The 12,272-nt window shown below is 41.0% G+C and overlaps 1 protein-coding gene across 1 annotated transcript in view; it reads left to right on the top strand.

The window, feature by feature from the left end:
- Positions 1 to 12,006, top strand: part of DNAJC1 (DnaJ heat shock protein family (Hsp40) member C1) — a 196,008-nt gene extending 184,002 nt beyond the window's left edge. Inside the window, exons 10-12 of the mRNA XM_045007600.1 lie at positions 4,917 to 4,965; positions 7,974 to 8,455; positions 11,229 to 12,006. Coding sequence (XP_044863535.1) covers positions 4,917 to 4,965; positions 7,974 to 8,455; positions 11,229 to 11,297 — 600 coding nt within the window. The 3' untranslated portion in view covers positions 11,298 to 12,006. The remainder of the gene's footprint in view (positions 1 to 4,916; positions 4,966 to 7,973; positions 8,456 to 11,228) is intronic.
- The last annotated feature ends 266 nt before the right edge of the window (positions 12,007 to 12,272 follow it).

The following is a 12,272-nucleotide window of genomic DNA, read 5'->3' as shown; positions in this document are numbered from 1 at the left end:
CGAAGAACAACAGTTATGGAAGTTTAGTAACCATTTTTTCTACTTCCTCTTAAAAACTCCTCCCCATCCCTCTTCAGGGACCCCTCTCTAGAGGCCTCTCAAACAGGAGGTGGACTCCTCTAATTCAATTAGGGGTGACAGAGACTGGCTCTCCTCAAGACACAGGGACAAAGCTTTTACTCAAGATATTTCCTTATCTCCAAAAAGAAGGTTGGGCTGGAGACCCATTCTAGATCTCAGACAGCTGAAAGTCTTCATACACCATGTAAGATTCAGGATGACCCACTTGGCCTCAGTAATCTTTTCCCTAAATGAAGGCAACTGGTCTGTGGCCCTCAATTTTGTAGGATGCCTTCTATCATATAGACATTCCTTCAGAATACAGGTGATTACTGTGCTTTACGATGGGCTGAGGGTACTTTCAATACAGAATTCTCCCTTCGGCCTCTTGGAGGCACTGAGAGTTTTTACGAAGACGCTCCCCATGATAGCAGCATATCAGCATTGTCAAGGCAACCTGGTATTTCCTTAACTTGACAGTTGACTGCTCACAGAACGATTGGATCAGGAGGTACAGATGGTGGTCTTCTCATTACTTGACTTTTTTCACTCATTGGGACTTCAGGTAAATCTAGAAAAGTCCAGTTTAACCACCCACCCACAAGTTAGAGTTTATCAGAGCAAATCAGAACTCAGTTCTGGACAAAGCTTACTTACCAGAGAACAGATTCCTTGCAATGAGCGACCTCATTGTCCAACTCTGTCTCGGCCTGCAGATGCTGGTCCTGTTCTGCCTCATCCTTCTACACCTTATGACCACCTACACCTACTTGACATGTTTTACAATGCTCCACCTCTAGGGCCTCCAAACATGGTTGTGGATGGTCTCTGCTCAAGCAGATACACCCCGGATAAATGAGTTTCACTTTCTCTGAGTGTCCGCAGGTCCCTCATTTGGTGGGAAACAAAAAGGGTTCCCTTTGTTTTCCCCCCCCCATCCACAAAGACACTCATTACAGATGCCTCGCTACTGTGTTGGGAAGTGCACCTGAATGATCATATAGCTCATGGCTTCTCGACTCCACAAGATTAAGCCCATTACTTCTTGTCTGACCTTCAGTGGAAATGGAGAACAATTGATCACCATCCTCTTTATAACAACCCTTAATGTATTTGAAGACTGTTATCAGGTCCCCCATCAGTTGTCTTTTCTCAAAACTAAATATGCCCAGTTGTGTTAACCTTTCCTCATAGGTCAGGTTTTCTGAACCTTCCATCATTTTTGTCTCTCTCCTCTGGAATCTTAAATATTTGTCAACATCTTCCTTGAAATGGGATGCCCAAAACTAGACCTAGTACTCCAATTGAGGCATCGCCTGTGTCAGCTGGAGTGAGATAGTTACCAGGAGTGTCTTTCATATGGCACTCCTGTTGATACATCCCAGAATATTAGACTTTTTTGCTGCAACTGCATCTAATTGTTGACTCATGTTCAACTTGTGATCCAATATAGCCACCAGATCATTTTCTGCAATTATTTCACAGTTTGTAGATGTGCATTTGATTCCTAAGTGTAACACTTTGGTGCTTGCCTTTACTGAATTTCATTTTGTTGATTTTGAACCTCTCTCCAATTTATCGAGGTCCTGTTCCCCTCCCAGCTAGTCATCTGCAGATTTTATAAGCATACTCTCAACTCTGTTATTCAAGCCTTTAATGATAATTTTGAATAATACCAGACCAAGGACAGACCCTAGTTGACAGTGAAACATAGATCACTAGTGTGAGTACACTAGTACAGTTTGTCAACCAATTGTACACTCACCTGATGATAATTTCATCTAGACCATATTTCCCTAGTTTGCTTATGAGAAGTCATGTGGGAGCATGTCAAAAGCTTTACTAAAATCAAGATAAATAATGTCTTCTGCTTCCCCCATCCACTAGGCCAATAACCCATCAAAGAAGGAAACTAGGTTGGTTCAGCATGATTTGGTCTTGACAAATCCATATTGGCTATTATTAACCACCCTATTTTTTAATCTGTCCACAAATTGAATGGTTAATAATTTGTTCCAGTATCCAGCTATCAAAGTTAGGCTGACTGGGCCCAATTAAAGCCGGGTACTATGTTGGCTCTTCTTGAGTCCTCTAGAACCTCACCCATCCTCCATGAGTTCTTGAAGATGATTGCTAATGGTTCTGAGATTGCTTCATTTAATTCCTTAAGAACTCTAAGGGTACGTCCATACTACCCGCCGGGTCGGTGGGTAGCAATCGACTTCTCGGAGTTCGATATATCGCGTCTCATCTAGACGCGATATATCGAACTCCGAACGCACTCCCATCGACTCCGGAACTCCACCACCGCGAACGGCGGTGGCGGAGTCGACGGGGGAGCCGTGGACTTCGATCCCGCGCCGTGAGGACGGGTAAGTAGTTCGAACTAAGGTAGTTGGACTTCAGCTACGCTATTCGCGTAGCTGAAGTTGCGTACCTTAGTTCGACCCCCCCCCCCAGTGTAGACCAGGCCTAAGATGAACTTTATCAGACCCTGCTGATTTGAATACATCTAATTTATCTTAATATTCTTTAATCTGTTTGTTCCCTGTTCTGTCTTGAGTTCCTTTCCCCTTGTTAATGTTAATTGTGTTAAAGCACCTGGTCACAATTAACCATTTTAGTGGAGACTGAAGCAAAATAAGCATTTAAACATCTCAGCCTTCTTGATGTCATCTGTTGTTAGGACTCCTTCCTTACGAAGTAGTGGACATGCATTTTCCTTCAGCGTTTTCTTGCTCCGAATGTATTTATAGAGCCTTCTTACTGCCTTTTCTGTCCCTTGCAAGATGTAACTAATTTTGTGCTTTAGCCTTTCTGATTTTGTCCCTACATGCTTGTACTATTTTTTTGTATTTGTCCATTGCAGTTTGTCCATGTTTCCAGTTTTTTGTAGGATTCTTTTTTGATTTTCAGGTCATTAAAGAGCTTAAGAAGTCATATTGTCCTCTTCTTATTTTTTCCTATATTTCCTTCCATCCGGATAAGTTGCTCTCTTGCCTTAAATATTGTCTCTTTGAGAAACATCCAGTTCTTCTGAACTCCTGTATCCCATAGATTTTCTTCCCATGGGACCTTATCAGCAGTTCTCTGAGTTCATTAAAGTCTGTGTTTTTTGAAGTCCATGGTCCTTATTCTGTTGCTCTCATTCCTTCCTTTCTGTGGAATTATGAAGCCTATCATATCATGATCACTTTCACCCTACTTGCCTTCCACTTTCAGATTTTCAACCAATTTCTTCATTAGTCATAAGAACATAAGAACGGCCGTACCGGGTCAAATCGTCTAGCCCAGTATCTGTCTACTGACAGTGGCCAATGCCAGGTGCCCCAGAGGGAGTGAACCTAACAGGCAATGATCAAGTGATCTCTCTCCTGCCATCCATCTCCATCCTCTGATGAACAGAGGCTAGGCACACCATTCTTTACCCATCCTGGCTAATAGCCATTTATGGACTTCACCATCATGAATTTATTCAGTTCTCTTTTAAGCACTGTTATAGTCCTAGCCTTCACAACCTCCTCAGGTAAGGAGTTCCACAAGTTGACTGTGCACTGCGTGAAGAAGAACTTCCTTTTATTTGTTTTAAACCTGCTGCCTATTAATTTCATTTGGTGACCCCTAGTTCTTGTATTATGGGAATAAGTAAATAACTTTTCCTTATCCACTTTCTCAACATCACTCATGATTTTATATACCTCTATCATATCCCCCCTTAGTCTCCTCTTTTCCAAGCTGAAGAGACCTAGCCTCTTTAATCTATCCTCATATGGGACCCTCTCCAAACCCCTAATCATTTTAGTTGCCCTTTTCTGAACCTTTTCTAGTGCTAGAATATCTTTTTTGAGGTGAGGAGACTACATCTGTACACAGTATTCAAGATGTAGGCGTACCATGGATTTATATAAGGGCAATCATATATTCACAGTCTTATTCTCTATCCCCTTTTTAATTATTCCTAACATCCTATTTGCTTTTTTGACCACCTCTGCACACTGCGTGGACATCTTCAGAGAACTATCCACGATGACTCCAGGATCTTTTTCCTGACTCGTTGTAGCTAAATTAGCCCCCATCATATTGTATGTATTGTTGGAGTTATTTTTTCCAATGTGCATTACTTTACATTTATCCACATTAAATTTCATTTGCCATTTTGTTGCCCAATCACTTAGTTTTGTGAGATCTTTTTGAAGTTCTTCACAATCTGCTTTGTTCTTAACTATCTTGAGCAGTTTAGTATCATCTGCAAACTTTGCCACCTCACTGTTTACCCCTTTCTCCAGATCATTTATGAATAAATTGAATAGGAAGAATCAAGTCTAAAATGGCTGCTCCCTAGGTACTTCCTCCACCTTTTGGAACAAAAAGGTGTCCCCAGTACATTCCAAGAACTTACTGAACATTTTGTGTTTTGCCATATTACTTTTCCAACAGATGTCTGGGTAGCTAAAGTCCCCCATTACTGCCAGTTCTTGTGTTTTGGATATTTTTGTTGTTTGTTCTAGAAAAGTCTCACCTACCTCCTCTTCCTGAGTTGGCAGTCTATAATAGGCCCCTGCCATGACGTTACCCCTGGTTTTTTCCCTGCCTTTCCCCTTCAGACTAAGCCTGAAAAATCAGCTATTAGCAATTTAAAACTGGCATGGCCTTTTAGCAGTTAGCAATTTAAAACTGGCATGGCCTTCTGAATAAGACCTCGCAGAAGAGCATTAGTGTGATACCATGGTAGTATTTTGTACATGTTAAAATTTTAGTATTTGGAGGTAAGCTGTTCAAGACATCTTTAAAAGCCTGAATGAATAATCTAGTGTTAACAGTGCAGTTTTTCATTTGGATTTTTTTAAAAAAAACAGGTTACCATGAAGACCAAGCAACTGAAGGAATCTGTTACACATACTCCAGGTATGTGACCCTAAGTTCTAATCAATGCGGTTAATAACAAATTATTTATATGATGGGTTTCCAATGTCTAGGCCATTTTGCAGCTTTCAGGGTGATGTTTATAGCCTTGGTTGTAGAAGCTCCATGCGCCTGCTCTCAGCAGACACCAAGGTTGATGGGCATTCTGAGGAAGTCCTCCCCTTTAGTGGTGGCTGTGTAAAGGCTCTCTCTAGGGTATTATTATTCTATTTATTTATTATAATGGTGTCCACAGTGTGCTAGTCAATTCAGATATGCAAAAAACCCCAGATAAATCCCTGCCCTGAAGAGCTTGCAGTTAGGATGACTGACAGACAAAGGCATATAGGCTTGGGGAATACAGTACAGGACTTTTAAGAATGTATTTAACCCCATGTCAAGTTGTTCCTATTTTATTTATTGTTAAGCTTTTTATTTCTTTTTCTGAGGATGGGAAGCTATTTCAACCCTTGCCAAATTCCAATTTATTTTATTTTAACCCTTGCTTATTTCTGTGGGTTATTGTTTAATAGTTTGAGTGAGTAATCCATTTTTAAATGTTCTGGATTTGCAGGTCTTGCCATAATTTAAATAATATCTGTCTACTAGAGCTCAGTAAATACCAGAAAAACTTTTCATTATTTGCTCAAATTTAAAATGAACTCTGTTTATTTTGTCACCTTTTCTCTGTGTGTGCTTGAATGTTGGGGGAAAGCAGTCAAGTTTTAATCCCATACATGCTCTCAGAAAGCATATTTTAATCCACACTCGCATGCCAATACTACCAAAACTTCCATATTTAAATAGGACGGGTGAGGGACAGGGTTTCCTAAACCCCTCACAAGATCCGTGAGAGGGCCACTAAATTCGTCACACAAGGATCTGATGGCACCCTTTGCAGCTAGGATGGAACATACATGCTCAGTTTCTTTTGTGACTGCAATGAGACAACTAGATCCAAACTGCAATCGGCCAATAAATGTTACAGTAGATTAATCTTTCCAGGAATTATGAAAGTTTACAATTTTCTAAAATTCTCCAATCCTGTGTATTTGTTACCTCTCCCAAAGAAGATTTGAGGAAGAAGAGGGTAGATTGAGACTGACAGATGTGGGAAGGCTGAGGCATCCAGTGGATACAGGATGAACAAAGAACAGAAATGAACCAAGGGAAACAAGACCATTTACACTAGGAGAAAATGAGGTGGGAGTGTTGGACAACAGAGAATGGGGTAAATATGAAAGACAAGGAATGAGAGGAGAGAGGATTATGAACTATAAAGGAAAGAATAATAGAAAAAACAGAAAAATGAGAAGAGAAAGCTATTATGGACTGATTTGGATATGGAAGGAGAGAAAGGGGGGATAAGCAAATTGAAGGTGGGGAGAGGAAAGACACATGCAAAGTTTAGTGATTTTTTTTATTTCAGGTGTTCGTGCTCTTTGATTATATTTCTCTTGCATTTATTCCTTAGCTCTAAGTTTGGTCAAAATAGTCGCCCAGTCCCTTCTTCTCAATCTAGTATATTAGTATAACTGGCCATTCTGAAGTATATAGTTCATAGCTGGAGAAAGCAGATAAAATGTATCAGAATTCACAGAAATATTCCATTCGATGGGGGCCTCATGCACCATATACAGAAGTGGTAACCATCTTTGATCTCTTAATGTCTATGCTGGCCTTTTGTGTTGCATATCTGATGGGAAACACAAAAGACTAGACCCACAAAGGGATTTAAGGACTTAATAGCCATTTTAGGCACAAAAGTCCAAAATTTTTATCCTCAAAACCCTTTTTCAGCTGTCACCTAACCCTGTACACTCCTACATTCCCTGAGCACCTAAATTTCCCCCAGTAAACTCCAAGGTGCCTACATTTCTTCCAGTGGCATGCACAAAGCCATCTAAGTCCTGCTGCCACTGAGCTACTCAGTGCCTAAACTCCAGGCCAGGGAGAGAGTGAGAATGACTCTGTAGCCTAGTGGTTAGCACATACTCCCTGGAGGCGAAGGTTCCAGTCCCTGCTCCAATGGCTATTTGAGTATTTTATTAAAAGTGTGTAAGAGTTTTAACAGGAGAGATTGTGAGAGGCCCACTGCAGAATACCCATAGCCCAGTGGTTAGAGAATTCATCGCGGGGGAAGACCTGGGTTCCAGTCACTGCTCCAAATCAGGCAGGGGGTATTTGAACCTGGGACTTCCACATCCTGGGTGAGTGCTCTGAGTGCTGGGCTGGAGAGCACAAGGGTGGGGTGTGGCAACACCACCATTTTTGGTGAGAAAGTGCTTACCTAACTCTAGGAGAGCATTCACAGCCATGAACCCCAAGTGGAGATAGGTGCCTCTCACTGGCCTGGAATTAGGCGCCTGACTCCTTTTGAGGGATGGGGCTTTGGCCCCACCCCTCTGCTTAGCATTTCCTGCTGGCTAACTTAGGTGGCTCCCTACTCTGGCTGTTATGAATCCTGTAGTCAGGCACCTAACTTTCCCCATGCATTGTATAGTAAGCCTGGGCACCTAATTTGGGGCTGAGGCTTCTACTGAGTGGCAGGACACCTAACATTAGGCATTGTAACACTGAGTCTAAGTCCTCTTTGTGGATCTAGCCCAAAATATATTTGGGCCCTGTGGTTTGAATGTGATGAATTTGTCATTGGCAAATTACTCCAGGTAGAATGATCTTTTTTAAAAAAAAAAAAGTTTTAAAATCTTCTGAAATCCGGAAATTTTTGCTCTTCGCATTTTGAAAGGCTCGAGCAGAGGAGAACCTCAGAACTCCTGTAATATTTTGTTTATTCCTACACTCACTTTGACTGGCTACCAGCCCACTGAGAGGGGGTTATGCCACAACCCTCTGCAGTTCTGTTAGTATTTGTGGGACTCTTTAACCCGGTTTCTCAACCACAAGGGCTCTCCGTGCTCTGTCTCTCTCAGCTATAGATCACTTGTCACCACCCAGTTCCCTTTTCATTTGACTTCAGTGGGTTTTACATATAATGCTATTTCCAACAGGAATTGTTAGACTCTCTGAGCTTAAAAACTTGGCCCAGAATTCCAGAAATGCCAAAACCAACATGGATTTGCCAGACCATATAATTACGCAGCGAGAAATAGATGAGGAGAAGGAGGAGGAGGAGGAGAACTATAATCGTGACCCAGAACAGATGGTTATTCCAGCAGATCACAGAGAGACCATGACAAGCGAAACCAGACACCGCAAGCGAAAAACAGCCAAAGCATCTGAAATAACTCTAGCAACGATGAAAGAGGTGGCAGAAGATAAATGCAGGGGAAAGCGTCAGAGAGACTTTGACTACACAGAACAGGATGAATATAGCGATGAGGAGACCAGAAAAAAAGAGAAAAGCCACAATTCCGAAGAATTGTGGACTCAAAATCAACAGAAACTTCTTGAACTAGCCTTACAGCAGTATCCAAAGGGAACATCAGACCGCTGGGATAAGATAGCAAAATGCGTCCCAGGAAAAAGTAAGGTAGGGTCATTGTTTTGTATGGGATTAGACTAATAATAAACCAATATGACATCTGGGCAGGGCTTTTCCTACCGATTAGCTACCAGCCTGAGGTCTTTAATCCAGCCTGTCACCATCAGATAACTCAAAGGGCCCAACTCAAAGGCTGTTGTCACCATATATATTGATACTTTATTTTTGTTTAATTTAATGTTTTGCTTTGTGTTGGAAAAATTAAGTGGAACTGCCTGCCATTTCTTTTAAAGTACCTGTCTTTACCCACAATTAAAAACTTGAAAGGCTGGAGGAATGTAGATTGTAGTTTTCAACAATTCTACGGTCGCATTTGGTGACAGAATGTTTGAAAATGTGAGCAGGGCAGGTTATCAGTAGCACCTTCTGTAGTTAAGATTTGCTGAATGCAGGGACGGCTCCAGGCCCCAGCACGCCAAGCGCGTGCTTGGGGCGGCATGCTGCGGGGGGTGCTCTGCCGGTCGCCAGGAGGGCGGCAGGCGGCTCCGGTGGACCTCCCGCAGGCGTGCCTGCGGAGGGTCCGCTGGTCCCGCGGCTTCGGTGGAGCATCCGCAGGCATGCCTGCGGGAGGTCCACTGGAGCCGCGAGACCAGCGGACCCTCCGCAGGCACGTCTGCAGGAGGTCCACTGGAGCCGTGGGACTGGCGACCGGCAGAGCGCCCCCCGCGGCGTGCCGCCGTACTTGGGGCGGCGAAATTGCTAGAGCCGCCCCTGGCTGAATGAACCATTAAAAGAAGCAATTTTCATGCATGTGCCATAATGCTCAGTAAACTATTTAATATTCCAGTATACTAGAATATTTTTAGAGGTCATAATTTTTCTTTATATAAGTGATGGAGAGAGGTAAATAGTGTCCCACAGGGGTCTGTACTGGGCTCAGTCCTATTCAACATATTCATAAATGATCTGGAAAAAGGGGTAAACAGTGAGGTGGTAAAATTTGCAAATGATACAAAACTACTCAAGATAGTTAAGTCCCAGGCAGACTGCAAAGAGCTACAAAAGGATCTCACAAAACTGGGTGACTGGGCAACACAATGGCAGATGAAATTCAATGTTGATAAACGCAAAGTAATGCACATTGGAAAACATAATCCCAACTATACATATAAAATGATGGGGTCTAAATTAGTTGTTACCACTCAAGAAAGAGATCTTGGAGTCATTGTGGATAGTTCTCTGAAAACATCAGCTCAGTGTGCAGCGGCTCTCAAAAAAGCTAACAGAATGTTGGGAATCATTAAGAAAGGGATAGATAATAAGACAGAAAATATCATATTGCCTCTATATAAATCCATGGTACGCCTGCATCTTGAATACTGCGTGCAGATGTGGTCGCCCCATCTCAAAAAAGATATATTGAAATTGGAAAAGGTTCAGAAAAGAGCAACAAAAATGATTAGGGGTATGGAATGGCTGCCATATGAGGAGAGATTAATAAGACTTTTTAGCTTGAAAAAGAGATGACTAAGGGGGGATATGATAGAGGTGTATAAAATCATGACTCGTGTGGAGAAAGTAAATAAGGAAGTGTTATTTAATTATTCCTCATAACACAAGAATTGGGGTCACCAAATGAAATTAATAGGCAGCAGGTTGAAAACAAACAAATGGAAGTATTTCTTCACACAACGCACAGTCAACCTGTGGAACTCTTTGCCAGAGGATGTAGTGAAGGCCAAGACTATAACCGGATTCAAGAGAGAACTAGATAAATTCATGGAGGATAGGTCCATCAATGGCTATTAGCCAGGATGGGCAGGGATGGTGTCCCTAGCTTGTGATTGCCAGAATCTGGGAATGGGTGACAGGGAATGGATTGCTTGATGATTACCTGTTCTGTTCATTCCCTGTGGGGCACCTGGCATTGGCCACTGTTGGAAGACAGGATACTGCGCTTTGATCTGTTCTTAAATTTCCAGACAGTGAAGCAAAAGCATATGGAGAAGCTGAAATTATAAACCTACTAGATTATGTGGAAGAAAAGCCCTGGGCAGAGCTAACAAAGGCAATGTGTCCATGATCAGTGACCTCTACTTTGTCACTGGTTAGATTCAATAAGAACCCAGTATTCATGACAGTTCAATTTGCAGTGCAATCCAGTGTTGATGCCTGAAACAGCAGGATATCATCATCTTACTTGCACCAAAAGATCAATGTTAGGGAGGAGGAAATGTGGGTGGGGTTCCAGAAACAGTCTTTTTAGATCTCAAAATTGTCTGGAGTTCACATTCTAGGATGGGTTTGCTCTATGAGATTGATGGTAAGGGCTTGGAAATTTATGAAATAGCTGGCCCAGAGTCTACACTTGGATAGCTCTTTTGGTCAATTTCCAAGGTAGACAAGCCCTAAGAGTGAGAAAATCATTTTTCAGACACACTGTTGACAATATTACGAAACTGTGCCACTTCCCTATTTTAATAATTATTCTGCTAAACACACTCAAGAAAGAGACTGTCAATATAAGGTACATTTTCTCCTATTTTTCTCTGGTCTTGAACATCATCAGTTATCTGTAATGAACCCCAAACTGAACATTCTTTTTGTAATCCACTTTTCATTGTGTGTGGATTGCTCTTGCCTTCGGAAAGCTCAATACATGGGTGAATATACTTCTACAGTTTTTTAAAATAGTAAAACTACTTTTAAAACAACTTAACTGTTTTTACAAGAGAGAATGTGTACAGTAGAAGTAATATGAAGATATTAAATCATAGTTCATGCTTTTAAAAAGATAAAAACTGTCTTTTGTTTTTTGCAGGAAGAGTGTGTGGCAAGATACAAGTTGCTTGTTGAACTGGTACAAAAGAAGAAAATGGCTAAAAGCTGAATCTTCTGAGCAAAAGAGTTTTATTTCTATTTTTCAGAATGAGATTATATTTTAAATCTCATATGCAGAAGTTTGCATTTTTGTACCGCAGTATTTCTATGTCATGTGCCTTAGTAAACGAAAATATCAATAAATTTTATGCCATCTTGCTTAACCATTTTCGGTGTTAAAGAATTTAAATGTATTTTTGTTTTGGGGAGATATTTATAAAGACATCTTATTGCAGATGTCTTGGTAATTGAGGATCTTCTTAAAGATCTACCATAGTTTATTGCATGATGACTTCAGTATGAATGAATGTGCAGGTTATAAAGGGTAAAAGGTCTAACCTTTAAGGAGGCAAAAGAAATCTGTTAGCTGCTCTGAAAATTTAAACATGAGATTGTTGAAAAAATCTTTTAAGATTTTTCTTTATAGACACACTACACATATGCACGTATATCTGCATATGTACATACAATGTGTGTACATTTATATGAATGTACACATACTATTTAAAAATGTGTACATTTGTTATATATTTGAAAGCTATGAACTTCACATGTATTCATATGTCTATTATGCCTGCTATACAATTGCTCTTTCAAATATCTTACATGAGAATATACAGCAGGGGTTCTCAAGCTGGGGGTCGGGACCCCTCAGGGGGTCACAAGATTATTACATGGGGGGTCGCAAGCAGTCAGCCTCCACCCCAAACCCTGCTTTGCAGCCAGCATTTATAATGGTATTAAATGTATTAAAAAGCGTTTTTAATTTATAAGGGGGGCTTGCCCTCAGTGGCTTGCTATGTGAAAGGGGTCACCAGTACAAAAGTTTGAGAACCACTGATATACAGTGATATTAAGTAGTGCTATTTTTTAGCTATATTTTAATTAAGGTTTTTAAGAGTTTTTTTTTAATTGAGAAAGACTGCTAACATATGCAAATGTTTCATATCATTCAGATTTTCAATTACAGAATTCGATTTAAATA

The sequence above is a fragment of the Mauremys mutica genome, chromosome 2, assembly GCF_020497125.1.
Source record: "Mauremys mutica isolate MM-2020 ecotype Southern chromosome 2, ASM2049712v1, whole genome shotgun sequence".
In the NCBI taxonomy this organism is placed as follows: domain Eukaryota; kingdom Metazoa; phylum Chordata; order Testudines; family Geoemydidae; genus Mauremys; species Mauremys mutica.
Note: the sequence above shows the minus strand (reverse complement) of the source record. Positions and strands in the feature narration are given on the sequence as shown.